This window comes from Benincasa hispida, chromosome 1, assembly GCF_009727055.1.
Source record: "Benincasa hispida cultivar B227 chromosome 1, ASM972705v1, whole genome shotgun sequence".
NCBI classification, from domain to species: Eukaryota; Viridiplantae; Streptophyta; class Magnoliopsida; order Cucurbitales; family Cucurbitaceae; genus Benincasa; species Benincasa hispida.
Genome location: NC_052349.1, coordinates 90,331,294 through 90,345,588, shown reverse-complemented (window position 1 = coordinate 90,345,588; position 14,295 = coordinate 90,331,294). Strand labels below are relative to the sequence as shown.

Sequence of the window (14,295 nt, the reverse complement as noted above, 5' to 3'; positions counted from 1 at the left end):
GATTTTTCACAAACCCATTACATTAATTGAAAAAACTCTATTTCAAATTAAGATTTGATTTTTTAATCTCGAAAATTTTATTCCAAGTGTATAAAAGTGGGCAAACCAAACTCTCCTTAATTAAAAGTCTAGAGACATATTAAAAATAAAATTGAAAGTCAAATTAAATTAAAGAGTTTTGAATTTATAGGTAAAAGTTAAAATTTGAAACAAAATTTGTAATTTAGTAAAACTAAGACCAAATTACCTTGTGTGCAATTATTTGATTAGAGTGGACATTTGGCATCCAAAGAAGGAAAAGCCTCTCCATTTTCTTCATTTTCTTTTATTTTCCCTCAAAACTCTTCCCTTCTTCTATTATCCTCCTCCCGTCTTCTTCTTCTTCACTGAAGCTCAAGAAAACAAAATCTGCAACAAACAGCACAAAAAAAGCTTCGAAAAGGTAATTTTAACTTCCTTTAATTTCTATCTACTTTTCCTTCTTGTTCTTCCCAATGTCTTTTTGCTCGCTTTATGAGTTCACTCTACTACTTCAATTTTCTGTGCTCTGCGATTACTTCTCGGATTTTCTTTACTTTTCTCTTAAAAATCATTAATCTAAGAGGATCCATTTAGAGGATCTTGTTAATCGCCGGGATTCTGCCGACGGAGGAGCCGATTACGGCAGATCTCCACGGTGGTTAGTCGCTGTGTGACTCCGGCGGAGGTGGGGCTCTGTAAGGAGGAGATCGGAGAGTAGGATGGATGTGGACGGCGGAGATCCGCCGTGCGAAGTGGAGACCGCCGTAGCTAATTATTTTTGGATATTATTATAATAATGAATTATTTTGTCGTTTAAGTTTGAGCCGCCACTTGGTGTTATCGCGTTCGCTACTTGGGCTCCATGAGGTCCATAGATCCAAACCCAAAATGGAATGTTTTTTAAACTTTATTTATTTATTTATTTTTATTTTTCTTCTCATAATTATTACTTTTAAAAAATATTCTTTTGAGTCCTACTTTCGTGTATTTTTGTTCCTTTTTTTTAAGAAAATTTTCGCATATTGAAAAAATATCAAACTATTTATAGAAATAGAAAATAAAAATATTGATAAACACTGATAAATTTTTATCAGCATCTAATACTATTAATCATTCTCTATCAATAAAGATTAAATTTTATTATTTTGTGTAAATAGTTTCATCTACTTTTCTATTTTCTAAAATCTTTTTTTTTTTTTTTTTAATTTGTTCTTTTGGGTAAAGTATAACAAATACGACGGAATATTTAAAATTTTGACCTCTACCATTGAACATATTTACAATGGGTTGGATCTCTCTTTTTCTAGTTTTATTTTATAATTATTTGACTTTTAAAAACTGAATGTATAGACATAACTTTCTTTAGTTTGTTGTATATTTTCATAGATATTTTAAAATTCAAACTAAAATTTGAAAACTAAAAGATAGTTTTAATTATTTTTATTAAAAAAAAATTGACATAAAATTCATTTGTATCATCAGAATGATCGATAAAAAACGTGAGAAGAAAAATGCAATTTTAATAACCAAATAAGTCATCAAATGAATAACTTAGTTTTTTTCTAATTTTAAAAATGTCTGTTTATGATTTTGAAAAAAAAAAGAAAAGAAAAAGAAAAATTGTGTTTTTAAGTTATAGTGCATTATTTTAGTTCGTTTATTTTATTTTATTTCATTTCACTGTGTTCAATCACATTGTCCACAGAATACTACATTTACTAATTTTCTAAAACACTATCATAATTTCTATTAAATATGAGTTTTTTTAGTTTCAAAAACGTCATTTTAAATTATAAAAGTCAGTTCTAAAAGTACAACAACTTAAAATGAACAAAAGCCTAATATATAAAGATTAAGATTTCATTGGACAATTATTAATTTCTCGTTCGATAATGATTTCATTTTTCATTTTTCATTTTTTTAAAGTTGAACTTGCTTATCCACAAATTTTTTATTGTACTGATTTCTCATTTCTTAGAGAAACATCTGAAATTTTAGTCAAATTATATATAAAAAAAGACATTTTAAAAAAATATGTTACTTCTGTTCTAAAACTTGACTTGAATTTTGAAAAGAAAAAAAATTTATAAAATACATAATAAAACAAACAAAATTGTAGGTGAAAATTGTGTTTGTAAGCTTCATTTTCAAATATTAAAAATAAAAAAATTTGGACACCATTTAATAACAATTTTATTTTTATTTACTATTTTAAATTTATGTTTGTTTCCTCCAATTTTCTTATTATGGTTTTCATCTTTCTTAGAGAAACATTTGAATTCTTAATTAAATTCTAAATAAAAAAAACAACTTTTTTTAAAAAAAAAAAATATTTTTAAAACTTGGCATGATTTATAAAGACATTGATAGAAAGTTAATAACTAAATAAAGAAACTTATACACTAAAGTTTATAAAATTAATTTTAAAAAGCTAAATGCCAAATGATTATTAAACATGACGAAAGTTTTATTTTATTTTTATTTTTTTTAATGTGTTTGTTTTTTCATAGTTTCATTAACTTGATTTTTTTAAAAAAAAAATAAAAATGTGAATTCTTAAGCTTTTAAACAAAACTTTATTTCAAATGTTTAAGTGCCAAAGTCGCTCAACGGTAATTGACATGTACTCTTCTTTTCTTTGAGAATAGATGATTGCAACAAGTGGCGACGGGCGGGTAGCAATCATGAGGGAAGAAGGTTTAGAGGAGGGAGTGAGAAAGAAGAGGGAGAAAGAAGAAAAAGAAGATGGAAAAAATATATAATTGTTTTTTAATTAATTAAAAATTAGAAAAAATATTTTTTTAATAAAAATGAGTGTCATGTTAGCTTCATGTTAGTGATTAATGAAAAAACTGATAGAATGACCTAAGTGCTAAAAAAAAAGACCAACGATAAAATTGTTGAACTTAAAAATTTATAGGTAGATCCGAATGTAACTTCAACCAAATCTTGGAAACCAAAAGTATAATTTTTTTTGTAATTTATAAATCATAGTGATTATTTTCTTTTAAATTCATACATTGAAATTAAAGTATTATAAATTAAAATGATCACAAAATAAAGATAATACTTTGCTATTATCGTGTAATAACCCTTCTCAAATTATTGACATGCATAGTGTATTTTTTTTTTTTTTTTTTTTTTAACAAATGAGGTATGGAGATAGATATCAATTATCGTTGTTGAATTATACTCATTTTGACCTTATATCCTGATTGCTTGATCTTTCATTCAAATTAATTTTCATATATTTATTACGAATGGACAAAAATACCTTTCGTTGTTTGATTTTAATGTTACTAAATTTGTTTTGGGGTCTAATTAAGGTAGGTCGGGTTAATTTTTTTTTCTCCCACATTCTTTTTATTTTATTAAGTAGGAGTTTAATAGAGTGTGATTAAACCGTCGATATTGAAGATGATAATTTTTGTCTTATTCATGTGCTATGTTCATTTTTTTTCTTTTGTGAAGTAGTTGAGAAATGGCACATATTCTGCTTCATGGCACCCTTCATGTCACCATTTATGAAGTCGATAAACTTCACTCTGGTGGTCGCAATTTCTTGAAACAGGTAACCTTTTATTTTATCTCAATTCCTAAAATGTTTTAGAAAAAAAATTACATTTTTGGTCCCTAAGTTTAGGTTTAGGTTTCAAAAATATTACACTTCAAGTTCTTAAATTTTAAATTTGATTTCAATCTAGTTCATAAGTTTCAAAATGTTACCATTTTACCCTTGACTTTGGAATTTTGTTTCGATTTGGTCTCTATACATTTTAAGCTCGATTTTTCATTAAATATTCATGGATAATCTTTATAATTAATGTCTTTAAAAGAATTATAATAAACTCATTTTCAATCAATATTAAAGTTAAGGTTGAATTTTCAGTTCAGAATTATGGTAAACATTTAGTCAGTGGATAGAATATATATAGCACAGTAGAGATGCACGACGTATGTGAAGAAGAAGGATAATTGGAAGTAATGAAAGGATATATACATTAGAAAGACATTGAGTAGAATTTTTGGTTTGCAGTTGGTTGAAAACGTAGAAGAAGCAGTTGGGTTTGGGAGAGGAGTGACAAGGCTATATGCAACCATTGATCTTGAGAAAGCCAGAGTTGGAAGAACAAGAAGGCTTGAGAGAGAACATTCAAACCCAAAATGGTACGAAACTTTCCATATTTACTGTGCTCATATGGCTTCCAACATCATCTTCACTGTCAAAGACGACAATCCCATTGGAGCAACCTTAATTGGCAGAGCATATTTGCCTGTTCGAGAGATCATTCATGGTGAAGAAGTTGACAAATGGGTTCCAATCTTAGATGAACGCAAGAATCCCATTCGTGGGGAGCCTAAAATTCATGTCAAATTACAGTATTTCGATGTCACCAAGGATCAAAACTGGGGTCGTGGTATCAAAAGCCCCAAGTTTCCTGGTGTTCCCTACACTTATTTCTCTCAAAGACGAGGTTGTAAGGTAACTTTGTATCAAGACGCTCATGTTCCAGACAACTTTATCCCCAAAATCCCTCTTGCTGGGGGTAAATTTTATGAGCCTCATAGATGTTGGGAAGATGTTTTTGATGCTATTACTAATGCCAAACACTTGATTTATATTACTGGATGGTCTGTTTACACTGAGATTTCTTTGGTGAGAGATAGAAGAAGGTCAAAGCCTGGTGGAGATATAATGCTCGGCGAATTGCTTAAGAGAAAGGCAGGGGAAGGAGTTAGAGTTCTTTTGCTTGTTTGGAATGATACAACTTCTGTTCCTATATTGAAGGAGGAGGGTTTAATGGCAACTCATGATGAAGACACTGCTAAGTATTTTGCTAATACTGATGTCCATTGTGTTTTGTGTCCTCGCAATCCTGATGATGGGGCTAACGTTATTCAGGACATTGCTGTTGGTACAATGTTCACTCACCATCAGAAGATTGTTGTGGTGGACAGTGCGTTACCTAGTGGGGATCCAAACAGAAGGAGAATTGTTAGTTTTGTTGGTGGGATTGATCTTTGTGATGGTAGGTACGATACTCCATTTCATTCCCTTTTCAGGACTTTGGATTCTGCTCATCATGATGATTTCCATCAGCCGAATTTTGCCGGTACTTCCATAAACAAAGGTGGTCCTAGAGAGCCATGGCACGACATCCATTCCCGCCTTGAAGGACCCGTTGCGTGGGATGTTTTGTACAACTTTGAACAGAGATGGAGGAAGCAAGGTGGGAAGGATTTGCTTTTGAAGTTGAGGGATTTAGATGAGATCTTCATCACTCCATCACCTGTCACATTCCCGGACGACTTCGACAGTTGGAATGTTCAAGTTTTCAGGTCTATCGATGGTGGGGCGGCTTTCGGTTTCCCCGACTCGCCTGAAGAAGCAGCAAAAGCAGGGCTGGTAAGTGGAAAAGACAACACCATTGATCGAAGCATTCAAGATGCATACATTAATGCCATTAGAAGAGCAAAGAATTTCATATACATTGAAAATCAGTATTTCCTTGGAAGCTCATTTGAATGGAGAGGTGATGATGTGAAGCCTGAGATGATCAATGCTCTGCATCTAATCCCAAAGGAACTTTCACTTAAGATTGTGAGTAAGATTGAAGCTAGAGAGAGGTTCACAGTGTACATTGTTGTTCCCATGTGGCCTGAAGGATTTCCTGAAGGGGGAACAGTTCAAGCAATATTAGACTGGCAAAGGAGGACAATGGAAATGATGTATAAAGATATAGTTTTAGCTCTTAGAGCTAATGGCATAGAAGAGGATCCTAGAAACTATCTGACATTCTTTTGTGTTGGGAATCGTGAAGTTAAAATGCCTGGTGAATATGAACCATCAGAATCACCTGAAGAAAATTCTGATTACCTTAGAGCCCAGCAATCTAGGCGTTTCATGATTTATGTTCATGCCAAGATGATGATCGGTAAGTCTTGACTTTCTGTTCAATTCCTTTTTAGTAGGTTTATATATTTACTTTGGTTGATGTGCGCTCGGCATACTTTCTAAACATCCATGCTAGTTCTATTCTTTCCACTTTTCTTCATTTTAGTCTTCTGAGGAGTGTTTGGAACGCTAAGTTAATTATTATAGTTGGTAGGCTATAATAATAATAATCTGTGTTTGAGGTGTAGACTATTTTAGTAGAATGTGGATAGGAAATAATAAGCACAATAACAAATAGGAAATAGGAAATAGTAAACACAATAACAATAGTAAACAGTGTGATAAAAATGGTATTAGAGTATTATTAGAGTATTAAGGGTATATTAGTAAATAGCTAGAGAGTTTGAATTCTCTAACTATTTATTAATATACCCTCAATACTCTAATAATACCCTAATATCATTCCTATCACGCTGTAATAAAGAGAGATTTTGAAATAGTAATATTGTAGTTAATTGTAGATTATAATAGTTGAAACACCAATTACTATAGTTGGAGTTTCAAACGTAGTCCACTCCACCCATTTGAAGTTGGGAGTCCAAACACCCCTCGTAGTTTCGAAATGTCTGTTTTGACCGTGGACTCTACTATCTTGGCTCCTTTACTTTTATTTTTATCTCACACAGTATTCACCAAGTTTCTTAAAATTTACGAATAGAGATCAAATAATCATCTTATGATAAGTACATGACTCAAGTGAGACGTTTTAGTACCAAAATATTGATTTTGAGAAAGCTAAGGATTGGTTTGCAACATTTGACACAGTTGATGATGAGTACATAATAGTGGGATCAGCCAACATCAACCAAAGATCAATGGATGGTGCAAGGGATTCAGAGATAGCAATGGGAGCTTATCAGCCATATCATTTATCAACAAGAGAGCCAGCAAGAGGCCAAGTCCATGGCTTCCGTTTGGCATTATGGTATGAACATTTAGGATTGCTTCATCAATCCTTCCTGTTCCCAGAAAGTATTGAATGTGTTAAAAGAGTAAACCAACTTGCCGAAAAGTATTGGGATCTATACTCAAGTGAGAGCTTTCAACATGACCTTCCTGGCCATTTGCTTCGCTACCCCATTGCCGTCTCCGCTGACGGTCAAGTTACCGAGCTTCCCGGGTTCGAGTACTTCCCCGATACTAAGGCGCGAGTTCTAGGTAACAAATCTAACTATCTCCCTCCAATCCTCACTACTTGAACAGAAAACACTTTTTTACTAACTGTTGTAAAAATGAAAAATGCTGCCTTTTCTTCCTTCAAGTTTGCCTTTCATATGTACTCTTTGTTGTGTGATGCGAAAGCAAGACATCATCATGTGTTTTATGATATGGTTTAATGTTATGAATGTGACTGAAGTGGCTTATAATAAAATGTTTGGCTATTTGCTTGTATCATCTTAATTGAAGTAATTTAAGGTTTGTTTGGAATACCTTTTCAACTGATTAATTTAAAAATAAGTCATTTAAAAAAAAAAAAAAAAAAAAAAAAACCAAGTGTTTGATAACCATTAAAAATGAGTTTATAAAATAAGTTGATTTAGGATAAACACTTGAAACCAACTTTTAGAAAAATGAATTTTGAGTGTTTAATGGGTAATTTCTCACTAATATGAGAACCTCCTACCACCACCACTCCCGGTCACTATCGCTATCCAACTCCAGCCACCACTTCTGGAACTGTCATCGGCCAACTTTGGCCACCACCGCTACCAATATTAATAAAAACACTAAGCCGAACAAATTTATATATAAAAATATTTTTGATAAAGAATTACCAAATACATGTGTGTTTTTATTTTAACTAGTTTATATCAAAAGTGTTTAAATGAAGAAATTTTTTGAAAATATTTTTTAAACCATTTCAAATAAGCACTTAATGTGTTAACTAAGTTTTTTTTATGCATGTATTTGGGATCCAAGAAAAAAGTTGGCTATTGTTTTATAATATACCATTTTCTAACCTGATAATTTGTTTTTAAATTGCATTTTATAATATACCATTTTCTAACCTGATATCTTGGCCAATTTCGTCTGAAGAAATTGCCCAAACATATTAAAATTGAAATTATAATTTCGTCTATGTTTGATTTTTTTTAAAATCATTTTAATTTTAATAAAATTCATATTATTATAATCACTTTTAACTTAATTTTTATTGGATAAAATCATTGCATATTTTTAATCTAAAAGTACACTATCTTTTAAATATATTTTATTCGTTATCTTTCAATATCATTACTTATTTACCAAATAAATTTCCTAACCGTCTCTTCAATTCTCAAACTCTAGATTCATGAAGATTATTTAATTTTACATATCAAAATAGTGATCTTATATTAAAATTAACACTATAATCAAATTACAAACAAAACCTATAGTGCAAGTGTACGATATTGAGATCGAAGATAATAGGAAAATAATTATCAAAGCAAGGTTTAAACAAATATTACATACAAAAGTAGTGAAATTTACATGTAATGGTGGATCCAAAAATTTTGTTGACAAAACCTATACATAATTTAGTAAAAATAAATATAATGAATAAGGGGATATATTTGTCCCCTCAAATCATAACGTTTTACATATGCGTATATTGATTTTTTAAAATATAAAAAATTAAATTGTAATATAGTATGTATATCATTTGGTTTCCACAAGAACTAATACTAGAGTATACTTCAACAATCAAGAAGGGCTCCGTGTTGAGCCAAAACAAGGTTTGAGTCTTTTGTCCAGCGCTTTTCTTTTTCTTTTTTAATTTTCATTGTTTCAATTATTCCATATATGTATTTATATACACATGAATTATTCACCATATTTTATTTACAAATTATTTTAATTTTTTAAAAATATATACAATATTTTAACTCTTAGCTAATTTTAATTTTGATTGTTTTAATTCTTCAATATATATATATATATTGATGAATTATTTATCATATATATACTTATATATTATCTTAATCTCAATTTTAATTTCTAAGAAATATATACAATATCTTAATTTTTAGTATACTTGAAACAGATAAGAAAACTTAATTCAATTTTAATTTTATTCAGATGTACATATATAAAATATACAAATATTTTTTTTATCTTTATAAAATTATTTTATGAAAATTGATTGAATGATTTTTTATATATATATTTAGGTGAATAATTCTATAAAGATTTATAATTACTTTGTAACTAGTATTACTTAATCTAGATATCATATATCAATATACCTAAAAGTATATTTATATGAATGTTAAATTATAAATTTAGTCCTTATGTTTTGAAAGTTATGACTAATTAATCCTGATAATTGACTCGGCCTTTAAAAATGTCTAATAAATTTATAAACTATAAATTTTATATCAAATAGATCTTGAAAATATTTAAAATGTTTAAAAATTAACTGTTTTATAAGATAAAAGAAAAGTTAGTTTTGTGTCTAATTAATCCTTAAGTTTTAAAATTTGTAGTTAATAAATATATTCATTTTAAAATAATGACCAATCGTACCTATTATGCAAAAAGTTAAATTTGATGTCTAATGACATTTAATTTTTAATATTATCTAATATCTAAGGCCTCGTTTGGTAGCCATTTCATTTTTTATCTTTAGTTGTTTAAAATTAAGTTTATTTCATTCTCATTTCTTATAATGATTTGCATCTTCACAAAGTAGAATGGTTTAATTCTTAGCCAAATTCCAAAAACAAAAACAAGTTTTTAAAAGATACTTTTTTTTAGTTTTCAATTTTTGGTTTGGTTTTTTAAGCACTAGTAAAAAATAAATGACTAAAGGAAGAAATTTGAAGATGGAAGTAATATCTATAGATTTATTTTCAAAAACAAAAATAAAAAACTAAATGGTTATTAAATGGAGCCTAAGAGACCTATTGGATGCAAAATTGATATTTTAGGAATCTATTAAACACAAAATCGAGAATTCAGGGACTTATTAGACATTTTTTTTAAGTTTATAATTATATATAAACACGAAGATGAAAGTTCATAGGCTAAACATCTAACTTTATTTACATCTGTGCTCCTCAACATGAAGTTTTAGATCGGCTACTACTGACATTGGCACATTTTTAGACGTGATTTATGGATGTTGACACTTTTGTTCTTAATCTTGTCCCACGAGATGTTCTTCAGAATGTCTCTCACAATGCTATTTTTGTATGGAAATTCTTTCCTTATCTAGAAAAATTTTAGGTGTATATTCTTAACTACTTTTTCCTTCTCTTGGCTTAGCAGATTATGGCATTGGTATGATTCTCCTTTTACGATGTGCATATTTAAGTGTTGTCTTATTTTTTTTTACAGTTACTGTTGGGTTTTTTGTTCTAAAACTCGGAGATAGTAAGTAATAACCTTAAGCGATAACTTAAATAGGTCTGTAGTATAAGAATTCAGGTTGGATACCTCATCTTGGTGACACTACGGATACGGCCCGCTTTGTAGAGGTTTGCAAGTATTGTAAATTACTGCAGATGGTAGATCCTAACCATTCATGTGGAGACGTGCGAGTATGTAGCGAGCGGGGGTGTCCTATACAAAGAGTTTGTATAAGACCGGACCACGAGATGACTAGACTCTGTATATAATGTCGTTGATACTAGAGACTTACATCTCACCTAAACGACCATAGGTGACATGACCTCAATCCTGAGATATTTGGGAACTTCTTCTTTAAGGGCGATCCTTTAACATAGTTTGGGTGAGAGTTGCCAGATTGCCAACTCAACATGCCTACCTTTTGGGACTTGTCTGATTTGAGAGCTAGATACTCAATCCACAAGATGGAGTTCACTCCTTTCCCGAAGCAGGATAAGTAGAGAGATTGCTCCATTAAGGGCTGATTCCAGGGCTTAAACATAGTGACCACAACTTCTCTTTGGAAGAGAGGACTCATAGTAGGACTATGACTTATGTTCGTTAGAGAGATCAGTGGTACTTAAGGAGTTAGATGTAACTACAGGGTATAATAGTTATTGGTCGAGCTATACTTACGAGGGATCTATGAAAGATTGTCACACTGCTGATTGGTTAAGATGGATACATAATATATCTTTAGTAGGGAGAGTTTAGGTGTCGGTCTTTAGTGGAGTGCTTGGTAGTTAACGGATGGTGATCCCGTGACTAAAGAGTTAGTCAGTTATTCACATACCATTGGAGCTTCGAGCTACAGGTCCATAAGGTCCCCTTGGTAGCTCAATGATTCAGTTGAGAATCAGTTCTGGTGTTTGATTTGAAATGTTCAAATTGACAAGAGATATATTATTATATATGATATAATCAGTATAGTATATGAGATACATCTAGTGGAGGATTAATGTAAATGAGATTTACATTAAGTACCATGGAATAGAAAAAGAGTTATGGTTTATATGTTCATGAGATGAAATATTAAACTATAGTTATAAATAAAGTATGCATAAGTTGGTTATCATTTATATTTATAATAATATTAATTATTGGATAATTAAATCTTTTTCTCTAATAACCAATTGAGTGGGAGATTATTGGTGGTTTCATGGTAACCGTGAAATAAAAGAAAAATTGTTTTCCTAATTCTAGTAATGTTAAAAATTTTGTGATTTTGAGATTTTTTTTCCCTCTCGGAATCTCACGAAAGTTGTTGAGTAAATAGGATTTACTAAGCAACAACTTGGAGCGAGCTAAACGATCGTATAGTGTTTGTAGGCAACAAACATGCAGCTAAGCGATGAGCTAAACGATCGCTTAGCTTTTTGATAACTTGTAGAAATACAAGTTATTATGGCTCTTAAGTTGGAACAATTAAGGTTTTTAATGATTAATTCTCCTCATTTTTAGAAAAAACGCATGGAATTACTCAAACATTATCAAACTCATGCAAAAGAATGTTTATTACTAAAGTACTGCGACACTAACGCATTACATTACAGGATTTCAACAAGAGGCTAACGCATGATTAAGAAGTGTTGCAGGTAAAAGGCTAACGCATGGGCCATGCATAGGAGGGATTTAACGTAAGGAAGATTCATTAATTCAGGCTGTTTGTGTCAAATCACCACTTGCAAGCATGGGCACCTGCAGCAGGCGGCATCTGAAAAGGATCTGAGTGTCAAGCAGCTGACTAGGGCATGGACTTTAATGCTGCCCATCATCAAGATGGAGAAGACCAACGCCTATAAATAGAAGAAATCCCTCCAGAGTTCAAGTGCAGAAAATTTCAAGTTCTCTCTCTCAGTATTAGCTTAGTCATAGTTTTAGATCTTTAGAGTTTTGCTGTGGTGCCAAGAAGAGCGGAAGGGAAGAGAACCACCACAACCGTCGATCAAGAAGTAGAGGAAGCCGAGCTTGAGAGAGACACTTCGTCCAATTCTTATACAAGTGATTGTACACAACTAGAATTGAGCCAAAGAGGACAAAAGATTGTACTCTGCGGCTTGGCTCAGTTCCTTTCATCTTATTTATCGTTTTCATCCTTTCATCTGATTAAGTATTGCTTTTGTAAAAACAATCTGCTTCTTTATAAATTCACATATTTGATCTATCACATTTTGCCATTGTTTATTCCTTATTTATGATTGGATGCATCTATACTTCATGCAAAATTCCATTTCAAACGCTTAAGCCAACTAAAATTGGTAAAAACTTCTTTAACTTAGACTATTCGAGAGAATAAGTAAGCCAACATCAAGTATAAGCATAGTACATCTAGAGATAAAATTACTGGTGTTTTATTGCATCCTGTGTTTGACACATGCATCCTAGAGATAGGTTTTGTATGTTATTCGCATTGAGAAGTGTCGAATAAGAGTATGACGCATAAACAAAGACAAGCAGCCATCTCATTCACATCACATTCTAGTTCGTGTACATTCAACTTAGATCGACGCATACCACTCGCATCAAAATCCATTTTCACATGACCCATCATTCTCTACTCAACCCTTTTGTATCTTCTTGCACACACACAACACCTTAGTGTAAATAACACATTTCTCCATACATTTAGGAAATCCCTACAATAATTACAACGCAAGGTCTGCTTAGCTTAATCTGAATCCTTGAGTTCGACCCTGGACTTACTAGGAACCTAAATTAGATTTATACTTGGGACTGATTTAGGAAAACTTGAACGTCAATAGAGGAGTGCCGTGCGTTCTGTTACACATCTCTAATGCATCAACGCGTTACGAATACATAAACGCATCAAATCATCAACGCATCATTCATACTTAGAACTTATTTTTCCAAATCATTTTATACAATACACTCCTAGCTCGAATCACAATAGCAACGAACAAGTTTTTGGCGCCGTTGTCAAAGATTCAGCAACAAAACTAACCATAAATTTTGTTTGTATTTTTTGTAGGAACACTTCAGCTGAGGGAGTATTACGAGCTAAGTCTAAGCTTGTAAATGTTTATGAGCAGAGAGAGCACTCCTGAACTTGTATAAGACCCCGAAGTTGAAAGGACCTTCCGACAAAGAAATCAATCTAATCATCGTCGTAGGTTGAGGCAACAACTTCTCAGACAACAAAACAGGCAACAGGAAATGCCTGACGAATAGGCAAATCAGAACTTAGCTCAACAACTAGCCCACGCTATGCAAAATCTGATCCTAATGGCGAACAGTAGCACGCGTCCCATGAGGGAGTATGTGTCTCCTGTATTATATGATTTCTCACTATGGATCATATACCCAATGCCAGATGGGACAAGATTCAAAATGAAATATGTGATGCTACAAATGCTTCAAACTGCTGGACAATTTGGGGGTGGTCGTGGAGAAGATCCTCACACCCACATGAAACGTTTCCTGGAAACGTGCAACTCTTTTATGATTCCTGGAATCACCCCAGAAGCGATCAGGCTATCTTTGTTTCCTTATTCTTTGTGTGATGACGCAAAGCAATGGGTAAGCTCTCTGGAGCCTATTGAGATCACAACCTTGGAGAAGTTGATGGAGAAATTCATGCAAAAATACTTCCCACCCACCACCAATGCAAGGAGGCTCGAGAGATCATAAACTTCAAGTAAGAAGAAGTTGAAACCTTAAGCGTCGCATGGGAGCGTTTTAAGGGATTGGTCAAAAATTGCTCGAACCATGGATTACCACTAACCATCCAGATGGAGACTTTTTATGGTGGATTGAATAGAGCATCGCAGATGGCAGCCGACGCAGCTGCAGCTGGTGGAATTATGGATAAATCCTACACTGAAGCTAAGGAAATATTAGACCGCATTAATAAGTACAACATGGAATGGGTGGACGATACGTATAATGCAAGAGCCCATAGGAAAAGGAGATCTTAGAATGTTAATTCT

The 14,295-nt window shown here is 31.9% G+C and overlaps 1 protein-coding gene and 1 non-coding gene across 3 annotated transcripts; one reads left to right on the top strand and one right to left on the bottom strand.

Moving 5' to 3' along the window:
- The first annotated feature begins 282 nt into the window (after positions 1-282).
- LOC120072015 (phospholipase D alpha 1) lies at positions 283-7,369 on the top strand. Of its 2 annotated transcripts, none has more exons than XM_039024441.1 (4): positions 283-442; positions 3,493-3,592; positions 4,058-5,957; positions 6,743-7,369. In XM_039024441.1, the coding sequence occupies exons 2-4, from the start codon at positions 3,503-3,505 to the stop codon at positions 7,174-7,176; spliced, it is 2,424 nt and encodes an 807-aa protein (XP_038880369.1). In that variant the 5' UTR covers positions 283-442; positions 3,493-3,502; the 3' UTR covers positions 7,177-7,369. The 2 variants fall into 2 exon arrangements, with proteins under 2 accessions (XP_038880369.1, XP_038880372.1); XM_039024444.1 differs by having other exon boundaries at positions 284-442; positions 3,496-3,592.
- A 6,609-nt stretch (positions 7,370-13,978) lies between these two features.
- Positions 13,979-14,081, bottom strand: LOC120070472. The gene has a single exon (XR_005479967.1). It is a non-coding gene; the product is annotated as a small nucleolar RNA R71 (small nucleolar RNA).
- Between the last annotated feature and the right edge of the window lie 214 nt (positions 14,082-14,295).